This window comes from Bos indicus x Bos taurus, chromosome 24 (genome assembly GCF_003369695.1).
Source record: "Bos indicus x Bos taurus breed Angus x Brahman F1 hybrid chromosome 24, Bos_hybrid_MaternalHap_v2.0, whole genome shotgun sequence".
Lineage (NCBI taxonomy): Eukaryota > Metazoa > Chordata > Mammalia > Artiodactyla > Bovidae > Bos > Bos indicus x Bos taurus.
This window is the reverse complement of record NC_040099.1, coordinates 56,416,667-56,441,275: the sequence shown is the minus strand read 5'-3', so window position 1 is coordinate 56,441,275 and position 24,609 is coordinate 56,416,667. Positions and strand designations below refer to the sequence as shown.

General features: G+C 40.9%; 1 protein-coding gene across 4 annotated transcripts in view; it reads right to left on the bottom strand.

Moving 5' to 3' along the window:
• Positions 1-24,609, bottom strand: part of WDR7 (WD repeat domain 7) — a 354,748-nt gene that overhangs the window by 63,159 nt on the left and 266,980 nt on the right. For all 4 annotated transcript variants that reach the window (XM_027526250.1, XM_027526251.1, XM_027526252.1 and 1 more), the window contains one exon: positions 8,354-8,453. In XM_027526250.1, coding sequence (XP_027382051.1) covers positions 8,354-8,453 — 100 coding nt within the window. The remainder of the gene's footprint in view (positions 1-8,353; positions 8,454-24,609) is intronic.

Here is a 24,609-nt window from a genome sequence, read left to right as displayed (position 1 = left end):
GCATTCAATAAGACATAGAGGGAATTCCCTAGTGGTGCAGCAGTTCGGACTCTCTGCTGCCACTGAGGGGCATAGGTTTGATCCCTGGTCAGGGAACTAAGATGCCACAAGCTACACAGCCCCCAAAAAAGAAAAAAAAAAAAAAGCACAGAGAAGCGGTGTCTCCACTTTTCTATTGGAATGACTGTTTTTCTCCTGAGATTTGTGTGGTTCCCAGTGTACTGCTTTTGCTATAACAGGAACCACTCACATACACACAGTGGGGAGCACATCTCTCAGGTTTTCATAAACCTGCTTCCGCTATATTTCTTCTCCCTCTTGACTTTGCAGATGCTGTGTCATCTGCCTGGAATCACGGCCCTTTCCTCCCCTTCCTGCCTAACTCCTATAGTTAATGGTTCAGCTCTGATATCTTTTCTAGAGAGCCCTACCAGACCATTCTCTCTAGTCACCTAAACAAACCTGGGCCTGTGCTCTTCCTGTGTTCCCCACCATGCTCCAGCTCGCTCCCGTGGAAGGGACAATCACAGTATTTCAGCTCTGGGTTTGTATCTGTCTTATAGTGCTTGCGTGCTAAGTCACTTCAGTTGTATCCGACTCTTTGTGACCCCACGGACTGTAGCCCACCAGGCTCCTCTGTCCATGGGATTCTCAAGGCAAGAACACTGGAGTGGGTTGCCATTTCCTTCTCCAAGGGATCTTCCCAGCCCAGGGATCAAACCTTCATCTCTTACGCTTCCTGCACTGGCAGCCTGGCTCTTTACCACTACTGCCACCCGGGAAGCCCTCTGACTTCTAGTCCAGAGTATAAATTCCTTGGAGGGACTTTATAAGAAACAGTTTATATTTATTTATCTTTATCCCTTGCACATAATTCAGTGTCTGATACAGAGAAGAGTTATCATAAAATTATTTTTATTTTTTATAAATAAAATGAAGTTCCAGCTGTGGAACTTCATTCTTTATGAGAATGACTGCAGTTCAAGAGTCCTTCTGTGGACGTCCCTGGTGGTACAGTACATAAGAATCCATCTGCCAATGACGGGCGCACAGGTTCGATCCCTGGTCTGGGAAGATTCCACCTGCCACGGAGCAACTAAAGCCCGTGTGCCACAGCTGCTGAGCCTGTGCTCTGGAGCCTGTGCTGTGCAGTGAGAGCCGCCACAGTGATGAGAAGCCCACGCACCACAACCAGAGCATAGTCCCTGCTCGCCACAACTAGAGAAAGCCCACGCGCAGCAGTGAAGACCCAGTGCAGCCATAGACAAATAAATCCGTTTTTAAAAAAAGAGTCATTCTTTCATTCACAGGAATATTAGGGAGAGTGTGGAAAAGCTAATGCCCACGAACTATGAGAAAGCAGTTTCAGAGCATTTTGGTGATCACACGCACAAATCTTTAGCACTATGCATTCAGAAATAGCCCTAAGAAAATCAGACAGACGAAAAACGTATGGAAGTAAGACTATGTAATTCAGCACTGCTGAAAATGGTGAAAATTGAGGGGGCAGGGGGCTTAAATGTTCATTGACAGAGGATCGGCTAATGAATCCTCCACCTGTGTACTGGAATAGGATGTAGGCATTCAAACAGACTAAAACAGCCCTGCAAACTTCACATGCCCAGAACCTAAAATCCTGACCTTCACCCATACGTAGCCTGTTTTTCCTCTCAGCTATTAAGGGCACCATAATCCATCTGGCTGCTCAAGACTCCAATCTATGAGTCACCCTTGAGCCCTTCCTTTCTCTCACCATTGCCTCGCCCTGAATCCCCCAACCCTGCACCCGACATGTGAACAATCATTAAGACCTGCTGGCTCTCCTTCCAAAACATACCCTGCTCGTGCCTGCATTTCTCCATTGCTACTGCAACAACCCTAGTTGCAGCTCAGCGGCCATTAATCTTTTCAAATAAAAACAGATCAAACCAGTTCCTCCTTTTAGGATCTAGCCTACAGAGAGAAAAGCACCAGTGTATAAAGATGCTCATTGCAGCTGTGTTCGTATGAGCCCAGAGCGGGACTTAATCTGAAGAGTTCATCAACAGAACAGTAGCTTTATAATGTTTTTTATATTTCGTAAAGAACATGTTAGAACAATGGTGTTTGACCAGGAAGTTTAGCTATGATGTCCTATTAGGATTTTTTTTTTAGGCTGCAGAATACTGTGTCTATTGTGATTCCAAAGTTTTGAAATAAAGAACAAATGCCTTCCAAAAGCAAAGCAAGAAAAAAATAATTGCTAAAAACATCATATATTTCTGACCACGAAGTTACGAAACTAGAAATCAATTACAAGAAGAAAAATGCAAAAAAAACATTTAACATCATATAATTTCCTGGCATGAAATTCTCTAATGGCAGCCCATCACACTGAAATAAAATCTGATATCCCCACCCTGGCCTTCGCGATCGGTCCTGCCTTCCTAGCAAACTCCACCTCAGATCTCTCTTCCACTTGGTAACACAATGAATGCACTTTACAGTTGTCTTTTTTCTGTTCCCCCAAATTCCCAGTGGTGTTCCCACCTTAGGTGTTGTCCTAATTGCTCCTTGTCCTTATAATGCTCTTCTTAGAGGTGGTCACATAGTCTTGGGTTAAACGAAGCCCCCTCCACGTGCTCACCCCTGAGCACCTACAGTAGGCAGCCAGTCACTCCTCCTGTTATCACACCGCTCCCTGATATTTTCTTCTTCAGCTTGTTTGTCTCCTCTCACTGAACAGAAGCTCCCTGAGGGCAGGAGCCACACTTGCTTTATTTGCCACCAACAGTAGGCACTACTTGCTATTATTGAATGAGATATATGGACTCATAGTGAGTAGGTAAAAACAGGTTGCAGGAAACCCTTAAATTATTGGGGAGGAGGGAGAGAATAATCTTACTTGTATATCTCAGAAACAAGACTCAAAGTGTTTACAATAAATAGCTAAACAGGAATCAACGCCAAGGGACAGTTACAGTGGACTTTAACTTTCCACTTTAAATATTTTGTTATTGCTTGAGGTTATTTTATAATGAGTGTGAATTACATTTATAATCTGAGGAGACAATCCATAAATTTCATTCACTTTCCAGAGAAAAAGGAGGCTGATTTGCTCCTTCACCAGCTACATATGTATCTTCCTTTTCCCTAGTTCTCATGTAAAAGCTAATCATTCAAGCATTATATTTGGACTTTTTGCGGGGGGGTGGTGTGCAAGAAAATTACAGAAATTACTCAATTTTGACTGGCCAGGCATCAGTAGGTCATTATTGTCAATGAAAACAAAATAATTCCTGTAAGAAAATAATTGTTACAGGAAGCTTCAAAGCTTAAAGAGACAGAAGAAAGAGAAAGCGATGAAGGAAGGAAGGGACTAAGACCGGGCACTGCCACAGCTCACCAGATCCAGAGATGAAGCAGAATGTAAAAATTTTCAGCCAACTCCAAACCCAATAAAAACCAGGAAACAACAATCCTTGAGATCCTAACTACAGTTTTCTTTTGAGTTAAAAAAGCAGCCATCTAAGCAGCATTAAAAGGCTTGTAATTTATGATAAAGAAGTAAGCTTAGAAAAAAACTGGACTGAGTTTCAACAGAGATAAGTAATGAAAGTATAAAGAATAAATAACATGCAAATAAGAATGAGAACATTCACAGCCACGTCTGTTGAAAGCAAGAGAAACTACAAAGAAAATTATGCTAATAAGTTAGAAACTGAATAAGAATCACAAGACGACTGGCTCACTAACCCCATCTTTCATATCTGAAAAACGATGCTGAAGCAAACAGGTGTGGGAAATTACACAGTAATAAAATCCTTGAAAAAAATTCAGTGAGGGCTAATTAATATAAGACTTTAAATATATGCAAACAGATAGGCCAAAAACTGAGATATGCTGGCAGTTGGGAATACCATATTTAAATATCAGCTTTACTCAGAAAAATTTTAATATAGCAGGAACATGAAAAGTAATATTTGTAATGATTTCAAAAAATTACTTAAAAAATATATCAGTAGGACAACAGATTAATGCTATGCAAAAATCAGGATAGATGAAGAATAATCATTATATATGGTTGGTTGAGGACAGATCAATAAGTATAATCTTAACTTTGTTAAATACTTGGTTTGATATTCTACTCATTCTACGTTTAAGATTAATCAAATTGTTTGGAATAAAGAGCAACAACTACAACAAAATCCTAAAAAAGAACTTGTAATAGATATAGCTAGGATGAAATCATGTACACCTAAGTAAGAGAGAAAAGAAGTTTGGGGTTGATTTTGTCTTATTTAATTAATAACTAAATAATAATTATGATGACTAACATTTTTTAAGCACTTACTGATGTTTGCTTTATATACATATATATAACATTCTGAGGTCTCAAGGTTTATCTTTAAAATTCTCCACAGTTAATGTAATTTCATTGCAATGTAATGCATTTCCAAGTTTATTTTATTTTAATATAATCAACACTTACTGAATACTACTTGTTAAGAATTTTACATAAATTACCTTCCTTCTCACACATACAGGCACTATTTCTGTTACCACTATATAGTGAGGAAGCCTCAGTTCAGCAAAGTTGAGATACATTCCGATCAGATTTAAGTCACACAAGTTTCTCTTTGTTCTTCTCCAATATATTACACTGTACATTTTAAAATTTACTTCTATGTAGTTTTACATTTTTGGCGGTATTGCGTCTTCACTGCTGTGCGTGGCTTTCTCTAGCTGCAGCGAGCGGGGCTACCCTCTAGCTCCGGTGCGTGGTCTTACTGCTGTGGCTTCTCTTGTTGCACAGCACGGGCTCTAGACCACGCGGGCTTCAGTGGCTGTGGTGACAGGCTTCGTTGCCCCACAGCATGTGGGGTCTTCCCAGAGCAGGGGTCAAACCCACGTCTCCTGCATTGGCAGGTGGAGTCTTAGCCACTGGACCACCAGAGACGCCCCTATGCTGCTTTAGATCACTTTTCAGTTGAATGAGTTAACTCCTCCTCCTCTAATTACCTAAGACAGAGGTCAGCAAATTTTTTCTGGAAAGGGCCACACAATAAATGTGTTAGGCTTTGTGGACCATACACAGTCTTTGCTGGCTGCAAACACCCAGTTCTGCCACCGCAGTGTGACCGCAGCCACACGCGATCCTTAAATGAACGACCTGGCTGTGTCCCAGTAAAATTTTACTTACTCCAACAGGTGGCAGGCAGATTTGGACAACAGCTTGCAAACTCAATATGAGTAAAGTTCATATTCCAGACTGAATGCACATTTAGCTGCAGTTCTGTATAATCGCCTGTACTAGATTGACAAGAAGAGGTCGTAAGAAGACTGATCTTTAAGAAAGATAGATGCTAATGCCAAAAGATAAGGGAAACACATTTGACTTTCTGAGTCTATCCCTTGCTAGCCCATCGAAGGATGACAGGGACCCTGTATGTGCTGTGCCCCTTCTTCCGTCCTTGGGCTCCCACTGGGCCCAAGGACACTGCCTCGCCTCTGGCATCCTGGACAGGCCACGGTGCGTCTTCCCATAGTAGGGGCTCTCATTTAGGTGGCTGCCCCTTATATTTCCACCTAACTGGAACCTACCCCTGGAGCCCAGTGAATTTACTAAGTATCCCTTCTACATCTTTTATGTCATATGTTATGTCTTTGTTCAACATTAGTATAACTGTCCCACTCTCTCTGTTCACTGATTTCAACAGCTAATTCAAAAAATATTTTACTGCATTTCTAGTTCAAAATTCCAAGTCCTCTGATTCACCTCTAAAATACCATTTCTAAACATGCCAACTATACTCATGTATTCTGTTTCAACTGTTGACTCACTTATTTCAAACACTACAACACTAATACCATGAAGGAATTAAGAGAATCCCTTAAGAGCTCATTGTCACTGGATAAAACTGGTAACTGGCAAAAGCAGTTAAGATTGATTTTAGAGATTTAGCTTTGTTTTCATGCTCTGAAAGATGAGAGGAAAGGGTAACCTTCCCTTTCACAGTGCGCTGGAAGGTAAAGGTTATTCCGTCGTACAACACTAATGACAACTGGGATATCAAAATCAAGAAGCTGAAGTAGAAAAATATCACAGGGACACTGAAATGTCAAAATTCAGTAAAATAAGGCACGAAAACAAAATGAAATACGTGTGATGTTACAGATTTCTGTTAAGAAAGAATGTCATTGATTGATGAGTGTTTCTAAAATACTTTTATTAAAAGGAATAAGATATTCAAAGTATTCATGCTTTTTGCATGTTGATTAAGATCATCGCTGAGACCAGCGGGAGGGGAAGTGTCAGGAGGTGTGTGCTCAGGGCAGCTGTCAGGAGGTGTGTGCTCAGGGCAGCCTGCTCCGTCCTCATCAGCTCTTTATCGGGGTTCTTCCTTCACTCCTCTGGGTGTTACGACAAGGCCTCGCTCTTCCCTCTGTTGGTGGCAATGGTGTCCTCTCTATGGCTTCCTCACTTTAATTTTAAAGAAGCTTGAAAAGATCACCTTGTTCGATTTTTTTTTTTTTTTTTTGGTCTTCATCTTGTGGATGCTTGTGGCTTATTTCTCTAAAGCTGGCTAATAATAATATACAGTTGACCCCTGAAGAACAGGGGCTTGAACTGCGTGGGTCCACTCATACTTGGATTTCTAGTCCTTATGACAGCTCTGTACCATCCAGCACTGTCTGAATCCCCAGATGCAGAACCAGGGATACGGAAGGTCAACTGTAAGTTACATGTGGGGCTTCCCTGGTGGCTCAGATGGTAAAGAATCTGCCTGCAGTATAGGAGACCCGGGTTTGATCCCTGGGTTGAGAAGATTCCATGGAGAAGGGAACACTACCCACCCCAGTATTCTTGCCTGCAGAATCCCATGGACAGAGGAGCCTGGACAGATAATCCATGCGGTTGCAAAGAGTCGGACATGACTGACTCTACAACTACCACTGCATCACTGCATCACTAACCCCGGCGACGTTCAGGGTCAACTGAACTCCAATATGTAACAACTGATTCTGAAAATGATGCTTGGAGACTGTCTCTCAAGAGGAAAACGTTATAGGCAACGTGTAACTTGATTTTTAAAGCAAGTATTCAGACCGGTTTCATTGCTTAAAGTGAGAGCTCAGAGTAAAGCAATACAGTCACCAACAAGGAGTTAATGTCTTAAAAGAAAAATCACACAAAAGAAACTCAATAGTTAATCAGTGCGGTAAATGGTGCACACTCACAGGAAATGCACAATGGACACTCATGCCTCAGGGCCTCTGAGAAGGACTGTATAAAGAAACGTGTTAAATCTGAATGATACCCTCTAAGCTGGTCTGACCCCTGAAACTTTTACCACCAATCTGCTACCATCTCTTAGATCTATCTTATGGAAAGCTGCCAGAGAAGCTTTTGGGGAACTAATTAATAGTTTATTAAATACAAGAGGCAATTTAAAATTTAGCTACATGATATATTCATATTCCTTCTGAAAACTCCTAATATAGTTGAATATATCAATTATGGTTGAATACAATTTCTAATATGATTGAATATAGCAGCATTGATAATTGCTACAGTGGAAGACAAGGGATAATAACTTGGAATTACTTATCAGTGAACACTATAAATTACCACAATCAGGTAGCTTTGTTAGCTAGATCAGCCTACTAGCTTTGTTTTTGCCATTAACCAACAAGGTGACTCTGGGATAAAGAGACTGATCACTTTGACATCAAGTGGGGCTAGATGTGCTCCATCTACCCAAGTGGCACATTTGGAGAACCAAGTGGTCAAGATGAAGACCCAGACGAACTTCTCATCAATAATAAAGTTGTATAAAAGCATAGGAAGTTATCAAAGCATAAAAAGGAATATATTATTTCAAATAGAGCCTTGGCTTCCTTCTTCCAGAACCACACCAAATGCCATTGTGATTTCTGTCTTTCTTGAACTGAGTAGAATACTGTCCTCAAATTGCTAAAGATCTCATTTTACTTAGAAAGCGAATTTTCATTTAGCCATTAATCATGATAATGTATCATCACGTTTTTTTCCCCCACAAAACACATGATAAGAATAAGAAAATCAGAAAACTTTGTTTAAAGGAAGAAAAGATTTATTGCAAAGGGGTTTGTGAGTACCACTACCTTACTCAGGGCCCTGTGATGAGCAAGTCTGCGGCGGCCCTTCATTCCCAGTGAATAAAGACAGTAGGGCTCTATATTCTCTGAGTCCTTCATTACACTATTGATCCCTTTAGCATTATCCATAATGTTCCCGCAGCTCAGCACGTCAACTGGTGAAGTGCTGGTCTCTCACTCCTTTCAATAACCTGCGGACTTTATGGAGAGGAAGTCACAATGATTTATTTACCTGACATTTTCCAGTCCGAATGTCGTACAGGGCCACTGAACCATGGCGAGCTCCAACGGCTATTCTGTGATTCCGCTCATAATAGCTGACCATGTAGAACCTGGATTGAACATTTAAACAACAGCGAAAATGAAAAAACAGGTGAGATGACCTGCACGTCGAAGCGGATAGCAACACACACTGCAGATTAAAGCCAGTTCCAATAAACAGTGTTAAATAAGTATATCCATAATTAGTAAGTGGAGCTTTTTCAAAAATGTTTCATTGTGGTAATTCTTAAAATCAACTGAAAGAAAAATGATGCAGAATACCACTTAGGCCTGTTAATAATTATTTTCAATAGAAAACAACTTCATAATTACAAACATCCTTGAATTTTGAAATAAGAAGTAAGGGTCAAAAACAAAAAGATTAAACATGAAAACTCAGTTTTGCTACAATGACTATTATGCAAATATTTCTATTCGAACAGAAATAGAAAAGATGAAAAGGCTTATATATTCAATCTAATTATGCTTTCATGGTTTATTATGGTATTAAGGAATGAAAAATATTTTTTAGCAGAACAATAATAAAAAACCAGTATATTAAACACGTTATGCTTAAATGTTCATATCAGTAATTTGAAATGAAATTAGAGAGTTATTCACCAAAAAAAGTTATCTGGCAAATTTTCTAGTTTCCACATTTATCAGTTTATCCAAACGATAACTGTGCCTATTGGTAACATAAATAAGCATATTTGGTGATTTGGCATTGCATGAAAATAGGATTTAGGGAGGATACTTTGAAGGTTGTAAAAGGTTGATTTACTTTTATTTGTTTATTTTTCTGGATTAATTTTCATGATTTGATTATGTATTTGAATTCCTGATCTTTGCTCTGTCATGATTTCATAGCCATATGGCTAAAGCCTGGGAAGGCAAGAATAAAAATTATCAGAAGTGTAAATAAGGTATGCTTTGATGTCCCCGAAGAGTTTTGAATATGCCTTCCCATTATCCAGTCCTGCCGTCTCAGTGAGAGTTACCTAGATAAATTAGTGGCCTACTCTCAATGTTTCTGAGGACATTACATCAATTTTACTATATATCCCTTTTCTTTTTTCTCTTTGATTCTCTGCTACAAATCTAAATTTTCTGTTATTTTTTTAAAACATAGGAGGGGGAGGAAAAACAGATGACAGAAAAGAAGTAGCATTTCTCTAATTCTTTCTTGAGATTGATACAGAGTTAAAAAACAAACAAACCAGTAGGGCATGGACTCCATTGCTGAAATTCTGGTAAGAGGCTGAGAGAGAGAGTAAAGGGGAGATATCTCTGAGCATTAGACACCAGGGAGAGTCTGACAAAGCCGCTTTGGCATTATCAGACTTTATGACATTCATACGTATTTTATAAATCTGGGAAACAGGACATTAAATGTTTAAACTTTTTGTTTGAAATTTATTCAGCAGTACTTCTGTCCGATCTCTAAGCCCCACCCAGCAAGGCAACTTTTTTCCTCTTTAGTGGAAGATAGATGCTTCATTTCTAAGCACGTGAAAGACACTACTCTAGGCTGTCCCGTGGGGTGGTGTGGGGCTCCGGTACGGGAGGTCCTCTTGTACACACAGGTTTGAGGGAAGGAAGGGGACTAGAGGCTCTCGACGATGTGTGCGGCTTCCCCCTACTGAGAGGTGAATAAAAACTTTCTTAAATGTCTTTCCTGTCTAAAGCATTCTACTACTGTCCCTCAGTAGAGAAGGAAAGCACCAACAATCAGCATTCAAAATTGAAGGTTTCCACACTACAAAAGAAAAGATATTTAGAAGAGCTTTAACATGTTTACTATTTTAGTATTCAGTAATCACTGTGGTCTAAGAAGGAGCATCACTACTATCTATATGTATGCCTATAGCTACACCACATCTAAACACACCTGCTGCTGCTGCTGCTGCTAAGTCACTTCAGTCGTGTCCGACTCTGTGCGACCCCACAGACGGCAGCCCACCAGGCTCCCCCGTCCCTGGGATTCTCCAGGCAAGAACACTGGAGTGGCCTGCCATTTCCTTCTCCAATGCAGGAAAGTGAAAAGTGAAAGTGAAGTCGCTCAGTCGTGTCTGACTCCTAGCGACCCCATGGACTGCAGCCCACCAGGCCCCTCCATCCATGGGATTCTCCAGGCAAGAGTACTGGAGTGGGGTGCCACTGCCTTCTCCATAAACACACCTAAGCCCACACAATTTAAATCCTATTAGAGTAACACGGAATATAATATTTAAGAAATGTTTTAACAAGTATCTATTCTGTGCAGGTTAACAGCCACAGGAAAATAACATTTCCAGAGGTATTTTGTTATCTGTTATTAAACTTTGCACAGATGCAAGAGTTATATTGCCCCAACACTTCTGCAAAACGTAAACTTAACTGCCCCTCAAAATAATCCTCTTGAAAACAATCCGTTGGTAAAATACATTTATGTTGACAAAATTTTACTTAGTTAAACTCGAATCTAAAAGGTTTTTTATTACATTGACCATTTTCTATGCTCTGGGTATCAACCTCATCTTTCTATATCACCTACAGACACCATTATTTATGGGAGAAAAAAAGACCAAATCTATTCTTGGTATCAAATCTTTAGTCTCCCTGAAAGGACCATATATTACAGGTCTGCATTTTTCATTCTTTGCAATTTACTACCAGACTGATACTTCTGAAATATCTGAAAGAATTCTGGACAGTGGAGGTCTCATGGCATGTTTTTAATCTTTGGATTTCTTGTTAAACTTTTTCTTTCTTTAATGGTCTCTCTTTTAACAGAAGAAATCCAAGGTACGTGTGCATTCACTTCCCAAGTACTCACTCTGGGGACAGGCTACAGTGACCGTCTCTCTGCTGAGGGTTTCCAGAGCCCACCTTGCCCCCAGACTAGTCTTCTGGAACCAGTTCTCCAGTGTAATGTTGCAAACTGTATTTCTTGCTGGGGCTAGGGTGGTCATCATCTAAAACATTTAAAGTCCCTGATCTCCATGCCTTCATCACTGTCCACGTGCAGCCAGAGCGGTCCTTTTCAGCCATAAATCAAATCACCTCTCTAGAATGTTCACAACCCTCCTTTAAGATCCTGGCCCTAACACCTCTCGGACTTTATCTCTTCTCCTCTTTGCTTGGTCTACTCTGGCCATACTGATCTCCTTATATTTTCGTGAATATTCCAGGAGTATATCCATTTTGGAGCTTAACATTTGCTGCTCCTTCTGCTTGAAAGTCTCATCCTCCAGGGGTTGTGCGCTCACTTCATTCAGGTCTCTGCCCCAGGGCTGTCTAGATAAGGAGGCCTTTATGAGCCGTCACCTTAATACAGGAGCCGTTCCTCCACTACTCTTCAGTCCAGGACCCTGGTTTTTCTTTACTGTACTTGTCATCTCTTTGCAATTATTCAGTAATTTTTTGTTTATTGTTTCCCACCATCAGAGACTTTACCTTTTGTTGAATGTATGCATACACAAACAGGGTCCAAGCAACCTACTGAACAGGGTCCTCCATTAACCTACGTCCTTCAGGATACAGCAGTACATAGGTTAATGCTGTAAGAAGTCCAAATCACTATGCTTATCCTTCAGGGACTAGTATATAAACTAAGCTAAAAATTTCAGGTTTTAAGACTAATGAATATTTTCTAATGTCTAAAATAATAAACTCGTATAAAACAACAAAGGAAATAACTGTCTAAAGAAGTTAGGCAGAAATCATGAATCAGAAGGCAACCTCCTGACCTTTCTAAAAAATATATTTTCCATTGACACAAATAACTGCAGATTTACAAGAAGTTATATGTAAAGATTCTTGAAGTCTGAGTACATTATCATGAGACTGACAGGTGCATAATGGAAATTATTTCATTATGTCTCAGGGGACTAGAAGAGATTATTTGGTCTGAAACTTAAGGCAAATACAGTCTGCTGCTGCTAAGTCACTTCAGTCGTGTCCAACTCTGTGTGACCCCATAGATGGCAGCCCACCAGGCTCCCCCGTCCCCGGGATTCTCCAGGCAAGAACACTGGAGTGGGTTGCCATTTCCTTCTCCAATGCATGAAAGTGAAAAGTGAAAGGGAAGTCGCTCAGTGGTGTCTGACTCTTAGCGACCACATGAACTGCAGCCTACTAGGATCCTCCATCCATGGGATTTTCCAGGCAAGAGTACTGGAGTGGGGTGCCATTGCCTTCTCCACAAATACAGTCTAAATAATGATATACACAATACAGTATATGTATTTGGTATAAATGGTCTGAGAATAAAAATTATTCTAAGAATTAGCCAGATATTTAATAGGCACATTTAAATTTCACTGAATATAGTATTATCACACAAAACACAATTAAAAGAAATAATCACTTATTGGTCATTACGAAATACCAGAATAGGCTATTCTATTTCTCCAAAGCATATTCGTGACATCAACTCCTCAGGAGCCACTGACAACAGGGTGTCACCACCTCACCACGGGTGGTTTACAATATGAAATAAATATGTGAATTGGGTCCACTCTGGGGCAGGATCCTGGAGCAAATCATGTTGCCTGAGTTTGCCAAGCACCCAATGCCTGAGTCTAAGTAACTTTGGTACCCTTTACTTACAGTCTCCCTTGAATTGATGACCTTTTAACTTTTTATTAAAAATGGTCCTCAAATGGGGGATATATGTATCCCTATGGCTGATTCATGCTGAGGTTTGACAGAAAACATCAAAATTCTGTAAAGCAATTATCCTTCAATAAAAAATAAATAATTAAAAAAAAATGGTCCTCAAATAAGAGAAGTTTGTGTGATACTTCAAAAAAAAAAAAAAAAAGGAGAGGAAACATGCAACTCCCAGCAGAGACAGGATTTAGAAGAAATACAGAGCCTGTAATATCACTTTCTTAACCATGACTGATAATGTGGCCTCATCTCAGGATGGTGATACTGTGTACAGTGTCCGTAAGAATTAAAATGCAACAAGGAACCCTCTTCAGTAATGCAAAGTGAATCTCCAGCTAAAATGAACCCATCTGAAAATCTAAGGACGTAAGAACTAGAATGTCTGGGCTATAACTATGATTTACAACTATTTACAGTCACCTACTACGGCTGAGGACAAACTATGTATCAGGCACTGTGCTGAGAACGTGTGTCTGCATTCCCAGGAGTAGCTGAGGTATTAGGAGGAATTCTTATCTAGCTGCTTTTACAAATTCTTGATGTTGATTGAAAATGATCCCAAGACTTTAAACTCTTGGTCTAAAAAGTATTAAGGCCGTACGTAACTGTAAAGAACCACCACTAATACATAGCAAAGGGCAAGTCTTTGCTCTCATGCCTCCTTCTTCACCAAGGGTTAATCGCTGTTAACAATTTGGTGGACATTCTCAGCTTTGCCTAATTTTTATTACCAAAGTGGGGTCATATTACACCTATTATTCCGCAACTTTCTTTTCTTCCCTCAATAGTTCATGGAGCATCCTCCCACATACATGAATCCACGTCATCCTTTTTCACATCTGCTTTATTTTCCTGTGCATTTACACTCCATTATTGAAATAGTCCCTTTCTGACATTTAAGTTATACACAGATCCTTGTACACATAGATGAGTATTTGTGTAGGAAAGATTCCCCAAAGCAAGGTTCTAAATTAAAGCACACACACATTGTAAACTTTGCTGTGAGTGCATGCATGCGTGCTCAGTCACTCAGTTGTGTCTGGCTCTTTGCGACCCCATGGACTGGGGCCTGCCAGGCTTCTCTCATGGAATCTTCCAGGCAAGCATAGTGGAGTGGGTTGCCATTTCCTAGTCCAGGGGATCTCTCTGACCCAGCGACAGGACCCATGTCTCCTGCATTGGCAGGAGGCTTCTTTACCATTGTACAACCCGTGAAGTGAAAGTCATTCAGTCATGTCTGACTCTTTTTGCGACCCCATGGACTATAGCCCGCCAAGCTCCTCTGTCTATAGAACTCTCCAGAAAAGAATACTGGAGTGGGTAGTCATTCCCTTCTTCAGGCAATGCCAAATTATCCTCAGTTCCCCATAAAAGAGTTCCCTACTTGATATGATCAAATTTTCTACATTTTTGCCAATATGAGGAAAAAAATGCTATCATATTTTCGTTTTAACTTGCATGAAATAACTTTTTAGATTTGTTCATCTGATTGCACTCTGCAGGATATGCATGCAGATTTTTCTTTATTAATGAAACAAAAGTTATTTAAAATGTAATCAATACACCATCCCTTTATCCATCATGTATACTAGATGAGGAGAGAGACTTCTCAGTATCCATGATGTGCTCCCAATAGCCCAGGGACAAGACCTGACCCCTAAACACAAGTAAAGCTATGAATGCAGGAAAAAATCAGTATGACCACAGAAGGTATCAGTGATGACACCCTGGTGGCCTGGACAAGATGGCAAAGGGCTTTTGTAAGGACCGCCATGTAAGGAGCTCAGGACTTGGTTCTCAGAGCATCAGTCAATAACCCTCAGGGATGTCAGGGCTGCAACCAAGGGGGGCACTTTGTAGAGGAGGAGGCTCCTTCCAGACATCTTCGCACCCTTCCCCCCACAACCAACCACTCCCAGAACTCTGGGTCTCCATGCCACTAACACGTTTGAACAACTTAGAGACACAAAAGTAGCTCTGAGGAAGGCATCAGCTCAAGGGGAGCTGTGCTAGTTTGGTGGTGGTGGGGGATGAACAGTGCAGGATGAGGGAATGTTTTCTAGAAGCACTTCATTCCCCTAGTGACAGGCACCAGTTCAAAGGACAAAATGGAAAGGACCCTTCATTCTGAGATGGTGACTGACAACTGGAAAATTCCATCTGAGAGTCATGATTTCCCACTCAGCATCTTACGCACTGTAAATCCTCAATGAAATGACGTGAAAGTTGCTCAGTCGTGTCCGACTCTTTGCGACCCCATGGACTATACAGCCCATGGAATTCTCCAGGCCAGAATACTGGAATGGGTAGCCTTTCCCTTCTCCAGGGGATCTTCCCAACCCAGGGATTGAACCCAGGTCTCCCGCATTGTGGGCGGATTCTTTTATCAGCTGAGCCATAGCAGAAGCCCAAGAATACTGGAGTGGGTAGCCTATCCCTTCTCCAGAGGATCTTCCTGACCCAGGAATTGAACACAGGTCTCCTGCATTGCAGGTGGATTCTTTACCAGCTGAGCCATCAGGGAAGCCCAAATCCTCAACAGATGTTTCCTAAACACCACCACGAAGTATTTAATAGGTAAATTGCTTCCCTTCTGAAAAACCGGCTAGAGGAACGCTACAGCTGGGGTTTTTAGAAGCACGACTGAAAACAGGATTTCTGCAGGTAAAAAAACATGCTTGTTGAGGTGTATTGTAAATGATGGCTGAGAGATACCTCTCTTATTACCTGATTCATGCACTTACTAATTTGTGACCTTGAACAACTTAACATCTATGCCTCAGCTTCCTCATCTGTAAAATGGGAACAATAATAGTACCTGATATGATTATCATGAAGACTGAATTAGTTACTACATGTAAAGTACTTAGAGGTGTTCCTGGCATATAATAAGTACTTTCTGTAGTAAGTACACACTTTAGTAGCTACCATAATTATCATCATCATCATTTGCATCTCTGAATATATACCACAGAAAGGATATAAAAGGTGCAGTTATTTTGCTATTTTCCTAGGGCAAATAAGTGCTAATAACATGTTAATAAATAAGGGAAATGAGTTCCCCAAATATCATAAACTTGTTTGTTTCTTAAACACTTATGATTTTCAGATATAATCTGATAACAGCAAATTATCTCAGTTTAAGCTTCAAGTTGCTAATACAAATGATATAGATGACTTTAGTTTGAAACTCTTCTCTATTATCATTTCAAACAGTCGGAAAATTTAATGTTCTTTCTGTTATACAGTGAAATGGAATACTTCTGGAAGCTTTAGAGATTTGTTTTTTCATCAAGAACTTTAACACTGAAAGGCAGTCACCTGCTGGTGTGTTTTCAGGAGTAGGGACACGGACAGAAATGGTTTCAGAAGGATTTCTACTCACGTGAGTATAGGACAGACATCTATATTTATTATAAAGGGTATCCTATAAAATTGTAACAGATTTAACAATTTTACTGGAAGTTAGGATAGAAGCTATGCTGCATCCTGTAATTATTAACACCATTGAGATAAACACAAACCACAGATTTGGAGTTTTTTTAAAAATGAGCTCATGGACTGTTCTCAAGTAGACAGTGTTCACTTTCTTAACTGTATTTTAAGTGTCCATTTAGGGTGCACAGAGCTGATTCAGCTTTTCACATGAAGAGCAGAATCAATCAGTCTGTCTACATAATAACAAAGTTTAAGAAAAGGTAAACTATGTCTGAAAATACAGACTTTTAACTCTTCTGTCTGGATTTTTTTTCCACCATTCAGTTCAAAAGTTTAAACACTTTACTCTGAATTTTGTATCTTATCTATGTTACAGCTTTAATGCTGTCCCAATGATTTTCTTTCATTTGAATTATTCTAATACATATATCCAATTTAAAGGAATACACACTCACTGTAAAAAAAGAAACCCAGAGTATAGAAAAATAAACAGAAGGAAGTTATCCTTGGGGCTTCCCTGGTGGTCCAGTGGTTAGGAATCCGCCTGCCAGCGCAGGGAAGGCGGGTTCAATCCCGGCTCCGTGTCTCAGGGTGACTAAGCTCGTGTGCCACAGCCGCGGAGCCCTGTGTGCCTGAGTCCACGCTCCACAACCAGAGAAGCCTCCGCAGAGAGAAACCAGAGCATGGTGGCTGGAGAGGCACCTCTGCGTGCTACAACAGAGAAAGCCCGAGAGCGGCAACGGGAGACGTGGTGCAGCCAGAAGGAAACAGATTACTTAATGGGAAAAAAAGAGAACGCTATCTTTTACCACAGTCCCCTCCACCACCACAGGTAACCATGAGGAAAACTTTGGGGTGTGTCTTTTCCAGCTTTTTTCCCCTCTTCATATGTTTACATGCAAATACATGCCTGAATATCAATCTTTGCGTATAGTTTTCTTCTTTTAAAATGATTTTACATACTTTTCTGAAACTCTGCTAGTTTCTCTTTAAATTTATCTTTTGCTGACATCTTTCCATCCACAGTACAAATGGACTGCTCTCAAGCTTTTTAATGCCTGTATGGTAGGCTGCTAGGCCAGCGTATTTCAATGGAAGAAACTGTGGGTAAGTAATAGTGATATGTAGAGGACACAAGTGAATAAAAGTGTTCTAATTATAAAGTACATTTTCTAGGTAATAGCCTACTAAGAGGCTAGTTGAGAGACAATCAGTTAAATCCAGGAAAACATACAAAATACTTTAAATTTCAATGTCTGTACTACAAAGACTTAAGTGAAGTATCCATTTACAATAAATTAGAGAAATTTATACCCAGTGTTATTTAAAGTTAGTTTCCTCCCTAGTCTTTTTAATATCCACTAAGAAGCCCAAGTAGTTGAGCCATTAACTATATTGCTCAGGTCTATGATGGAGCATTTCTTCATTATTGGCTCCAAATACACAATGGAAAAGAATACACACTATACTTTCTTCAAAGGGATCATTGATTCATTGGTCAGAGATTTACAATCATATTTAATACATTTCATTCAGTGACAGCCAATTTTGCATATGGCAATACCTTCAAGTCTGGAGTCAGAAGGATTTCCCTGCCTGATTATTTTTTTACTTAAAAAATTTTCTTTTATTGGGGTATAGCTCGATGGCACTCCACTCCAGCACTCTTGCCTGGAAAATCCCAAGGACGAGGAGCCTGGTAGGCTGCAGTCCATGGGGGCGCGAAGAGTCGGACACGACTGAGCGACTTCCCTTTCACTTTTCACTTTCATGCATTGGAGAGGGAAATGGCAACCCACTCCAGTGCTCTTGCCTGGAGAATCCCAGGGGCGGGGGAGCCTGGTGGGCTGCCGTCTATGGGGTCGCACAGAGTTGGACACGACAGAAGTGACTTGGCAGCAGCAGCAGCTGATACACAACACTGTGTTAGTCTCAGGTACACAGCAAAGTGAATCAGTTACACATACACAGATCCACTCTTTTTTAGATTCTTTCCCATAGAGGTGATAACACTAAAATATCACCAATTCTCCTCTTAACTCCTGTGCACGACAGACAGGTCCTTCCTTCGTGTTCCTCCCATCACAGCACCTGGGAGCGTCTCTGTGTCCTGGACACCGTTTCTCTGATTTACCACCCTGTCTCTGCCAAGTCAATGTAAGACCTTTGGGGGCGGGGACAGCACCTGACTGACAGGCTGGAGCTGGGCAGCCCACAGTGGCCCAGCCCAGGACAGCACATACAGACAGAAGTAAGCGTGGCTTTACTCAATGAATAGAAAGAAGACTAACGTGCCCTGAGCATCGTGAGCTGAGACTGGGACTTGAGGCATGCGGGTCTGACACATATAATAGGATATCATCTATAACATGGGCCCTAATGACAGGCAGATTTGCCTCCAGGTAATATGTATCCTGGGCTTCCCCTGCGGCTCAGCCGGTAAAGAAGCCGCCTGCAATGAGGGAGACCTGGGTTCCATCTTTGGGTTAGGAAGATCCCCTGGAGAAGGGAAAGGGTGCCCACTCCAGTATTCTGGCCTGGAGAATCCCATGGACTACACAGTCCATGGGGTTGCAAAGAGTCAGACATGACTGAGCGACTTTCACTTTCACCTTTCATTACGCATCATGGTGCTTTGGGTAACACCAAACATCTAGGACTCTTCAAGGTGGCCCCCTTCTGGGACCAGCAGCATTGGAATTCAAGGAGAGCCAAGAACCCCTAGAAAAGCAAAGAGTCCTTTAAAGTAAGTGGAATAAATTTCAGGATTGATACTGAGCCTCAGAAAAACTCATCCCCTGAGATCTCCCTTACCCTCTCCCCAAATACTGGATCCTAGGAAAGGTGATGACTTCAGGATATGGAGGATGCAGAAAATTCTATCAGAGTTTTAAGAAAGAAGAAGTAAGTTTCACATTTTGGTGCAACAAAATGCCCAACTAAATCAGAGGTTCTTAACCAAGTGGGGTCTGCAGATGCCTTGGGGACTTTATGCTCCTACTAGGAAGTCTGTGAGATCAAAACTACTTTTAAAAACTCCTGAGGCGTCAATGAGCTTTCGCTGTATTGAACTGGCACTGATGGTGCACAGTGATGGGTAAAACTGCAGATCCTTTGGCCCTTATCAAGGCAGTGGCACCAGATTCTGCCAGTCGTCACAATAACCTTCACTGCCATGAGAGTAAACAAAACAAGGAAGTGTTTTCACTTAGGGATATCCTTGATGAAGCTGTAAAAATGATTAATTTTATTTAAATTTTGACCCTTGAGTACATGTTGCTTTACTATTCAGTGTGACAGAATGGGAAGTATACATATAAAGTATTTCTAATATCGACTGAAATATGACTGGGGTCTCAGGGGAAAATTGTTGGAAGACTGAGGTGTAAGCTAAACTAGCTGTTTTTTTCACTTTCACTGAAAGTATCACTGAGAGAGAAACTATGATTATTTGGACTTGGGTATTTGCCAGACGTTTTCTGGAAAATGAACTGCTTTTTGTCCTGTCCAGGAAAACAACAGCCAGAATTTGTTGCCAAGGATAAAATTCAAGCTTTCAAGTAAAAATTAGTGTTTTGCAAAGTAGTATCTGGCTTTCCAATACTCTCTGCCTTTTTTTTTTTTTTTAATGAGATCAGCAGTGATATTAGCAAATATGAGGTTTTGACAATGTGGACTGTAATGTGACAGTATATGGAGAATTTACAAATAATTCAGTAACCAAGATCTTCCAAAGACAAGTGCATAATGTTATAAAACCACGCACAGCAAAAGACCCACTCAAAAAAAATCACTCAAAGACCCACCCAATGTATTGAAGGTAACAGTACGAAAAATTCCTTAAAACTACAGATTTCTCATTGCAGCTAACCTTTAAAAAACGACCACCTGTTGAGTTTTGATGAACTACTAAAAAATATGCAAAATTATTTTAAAAGGCTATTGAAATATGACTCTCTTTTTAAACTATATATCTATTTGAGGCTAGATTTTCACTATAAACTTTAAATAAAACAACATATGGCAACAGATTAGACATGTGCAGATATAAAAATCCACCTGGCTCCTATTAAGCCAGACATTAGAGAAATCTGCAAAAATGTTAAGCAATGCTTCATCTGTCAGGTTTTTTTGGTTTTGTTTTGGCAAGTAGTTATTTTTCATAAAAGTTTTTACATCAACATGAATTGAGCTATTATTAAATACACCAATAAATATTTTTTAAATACCCAAGTTTTCATTTCTAATATATTAGAACTCCATAGATACAACTTTCATAAATTAAAAATTCTTTGGAATCTTCAATTTTGAAGGGGTTCTGAGACCAAAAGTTTGAGAACCACTACACTCAAGACTGAAAAAAAACATTTGGCAATAGAAAAGTTGTAACTGCGGGAGACAGAGAGATGATAACAAAATAGCGGGGATAAAGAGCAGACAACAGCAGATTCACAGGGCGTGAGAGCTGACAAAATGGACGGAGCGCAGACTCCTTCCTGGAGGAGAGACGAGAGTCTCGGCAGCAAAGAGAGGGGCTGCGGAGCGGAGGACGGATTTCAAGTGAGAGATAACGGTGCGTGTGTTCAGACCGAGGAAGAGAAGTTGAGGATAAAAGAGAGAGGATGGGGAAGGAAGGATGCAGCAAGGAGGAGGCCTGGGCCTGGACCACAGCGAGAGCCATCTCGTCGTCTGCCGAGATGCCGCAACCCTGTGCCACGTGATGCATGAGCAGCGCGCGCACACCCGCCCGCGTAGGATACACAGCAGGTGTGGGATCCTTTCAGCCAAACAGGCCTTCCCTTTCACCCGATCGTCGGCTCAAGAAGGGACTGACGTGTATACTACTGGTACTGTGGGAAAATAGATAACCAAGGAGAACTGACTGTACAGCACAGGCAACTCTACTCAGTGCTTGGTGGTGACCCAAAGGGGAAGGAAATCCAAAACGGAGGGCATACGTGTATATATGTGTGGGCTTCCCAGGCGGCACCAGCGGTAAAGTACCCACCTGCCAAGGCAGGAGACATAAGAGATGCGGATTCGATCCCTGGGCTGGGAAGATCCCCTGGAGGAAGGCATGGCAACCCACTCCAGTGCCCAGAGAATCCCAGGCAGAGAGGAACCTAGTGGGCTACCATAGGGTCACAAAGAGCTGGACACGACTGAAGCGACTTAGCAGGCACACGTGAGTATGTACAGTGATTCACCTTGCTGTGCAGTAGAAACTGACACAGCACTGTAAGCCAACTATATTCCAATAATTTTTATTTTTTAAAAAAGCATGCTCTTCAGTTTGTCCACCTGTCAAATAAAGGCCAGAAATAGGTAATTTATAATGTGAAGTCCATTGCAGAGTCCAAATTCTACAACTTGTATTTCTATAAAAGTAATGCAACAAGGTCATCGTTTAAGTGAAATAACTGGTGCCATTTATTATGACAAAATTAAGGACAAAACACGGGAAGTAGCATAGCTGGTATCATTATTCAACTACAGTTACTGAGGGCCTATATTGAGAGTTCAAATTTTCTAAACTAAAAATTGGGACACAGTTCAAAAAGGGACTCCTTTCGAATCTGTGAATTTACATAGTAAGTCTTTGAAAGGAACAAAAATTGCCAGTCTTAGTTATACATTAAATAAATTTCCTCCACTTAAAAGAATAAAAATGCATGGAATAGGATCTATGTGGGAATTCTGGGGTATATTACGGTATTTAACCAGATGAAGCCCTATACTACTTGCTATGAACACAATAAAAGAAATAGATGCAAAAATCTTTTTATTCAAGCTATTCATAATGTGCAAAAACAATTCATCAAAAAAAAAATCCTTAATCGTTTGTTTTGCATTGTATCACTACTGGCCCTCAAGAACATAACTGCCTTAATTTAAAAGGTATATTTTAATTCGATTACGTTTCTGTATTTTATCTTCCTTTCTAATTGAGCTTTGCTAGTCAGTAGTTTTTGGAGAAGGAAATGGCAACCCACTCCAGCGTTCTTGCCTGGAGAATCCCAGGGACAGGGGAGTCTGGTGGGTTGCCGTCTGTGGGGTCGCACAGAGTCGGACACGACTGAAGTGACTTAGCAGCAGCAGCAGTCAGTAGCTTATAGGGGCTTGAATTTTTCCTGTTCTGAGATTAGTAAATAATATCTTTTGTACAGCAGAAATTAACAATTTTTAAGAAAGGATACTTTTGGAAAATGAATAACAAACCCTTAAATTATCCATGTCACGCTTGTGGGCTCAACTGCTTCTCTTTTGGTTGACTAGCATCTGTGCGTTCCTACACTCCCATGTTTTATGCTACTGCATCAAAGAAAGCAGAGTAAAATGAGACGGTGACCAAACTGAGTCAGGCATGGCATGCTCCATGCTGGCTCGTCTGCTGTATTAGAGTCTTCACGAGGAAATTCACGTTTAGTAACACAGCCACTGGTATGAATTCTAAGGCAATCTCACGCACGCATGTGTGCTCAGTTCACTTTCAGTCATGTCTGACTCTTTGCGACCCCATGGACTGTAGCCTGCCAGGCTCCTCTGTCCATCGTGTTATCCCAGCAAGAATACTGGAGTGGGTTGCCGTCTTCTCCTTCAGGGATCTTCCCGACCCAGGGATCGAACCTGCATCTCCTGTGGCTCCTGCATTGGCAGGTGGATTCTTCATCTGAGCCACTTGGGAAGCCCCCTGAGGAAACCTCAGTGACATTTATCCTCCCAAGACTCAAAAAAAGGTTAGTTCAACTTTCTTAGTGTCTAGGGTATTTTTAACTGAGGATGCTGGATTACTGATGGTCTAGGTAATTACCTGTAAATTACTCAGAACTCACAGAACGCTCTGTGCTTCTGTCTCTAACAATCATGATCTAGAGTGCTGGGTGATGCCTTTGGGAAGATCATCTAGGAAAATGAAATAGGTAGAGCAAAGTCCAATGAAAACAGGAGGGAATGTAGAGGAGCTCATTCCTTAAATGTTACCTTACTGTAATTCTCACTCTGCTTATGAATAAATGTGAATATGAAATTAGTTCAGTGTTGCAACAGTCTTGTTGCTGCTAATATATCTAAGTTGTAGAAAGAACATGGTTTAATATCCATATAATAAAATAGCTTTATTTGTTACAGTGATGAACCGACTGTGTGGATCACAATAAACTGTGGAAAATTCTGAAAGAGATGGGAATACCAGTCCACCTGACCTGCCTCTTGGGAAACCTATATGCAGGTCAGGAAGCAACAGTTAGAACTGGACATGGAACAACAGACTGGTTCCAAATATGAAAAGGAGTACGTCAAGGCTGTATATTGTCACCCTGCTTATTTAACTTCTATGCAGAGTACATCATGAGAAACGCTGGACTGGAAGAAGCACAAGCTGGAATCAAGATTGCCGAGAGAAATATCAATAACCTCAGATATGTAGATGACACCACCTGTTGGGGGCCAGAGTGAGGTACTCCGCCCGTGACAAAGGTCATGAGGAAGGAGGCTCGACATACGCAAAGGCGGGATCGAGCCTCAGGAGTCCCCCTGGAAATCCTCGAGCGTCTACCCCCATAACCAGAGCCTGCCTACTTTACTACTTTGTACTCTCACCTACATCTCTGACTTTACGGGGGGCTGTCCCCCACCACCTCTTTCGGAGAAGGAGTTAACCTAGAGCTCCAGTTAATAATAATTCCTGGGCGTGATAAGAGTGTTTTAACCTACAAACTCCTCTGAAGGTTCTCTAGCCTGCCTGACAGGCTCGTCGGGCCACATGTGATTGCTCACAGCCTCCCAACCGTGAGAGGCACGAGATGCTTTAAACCTTCTAAAAACAGGTTCTTTAGAGAAGTTAGAAAACTATAAGTATAGTGGGCTAATTAGAAATTGTGTTGGTGAAGGGTTTTTCATTTGTTGAGCCAATGTTTGTTGCTAAGTCTCCATATCCCCTGCCCTTACACACATTAATGAATATATAGAAGGAATAAGTATTAACCTTTGATATTAATCACGTTAGACCTTAGGCTAAGTAAATTCTTTCCTTAACTAAAACCCACTACACCCTCACCCTGTAGGAATGTAACTTTATTTGGGTGGCGTCTGTTTTGAGAATAATCAGCCCTGGAGAAATAAGTGTCCTGATTG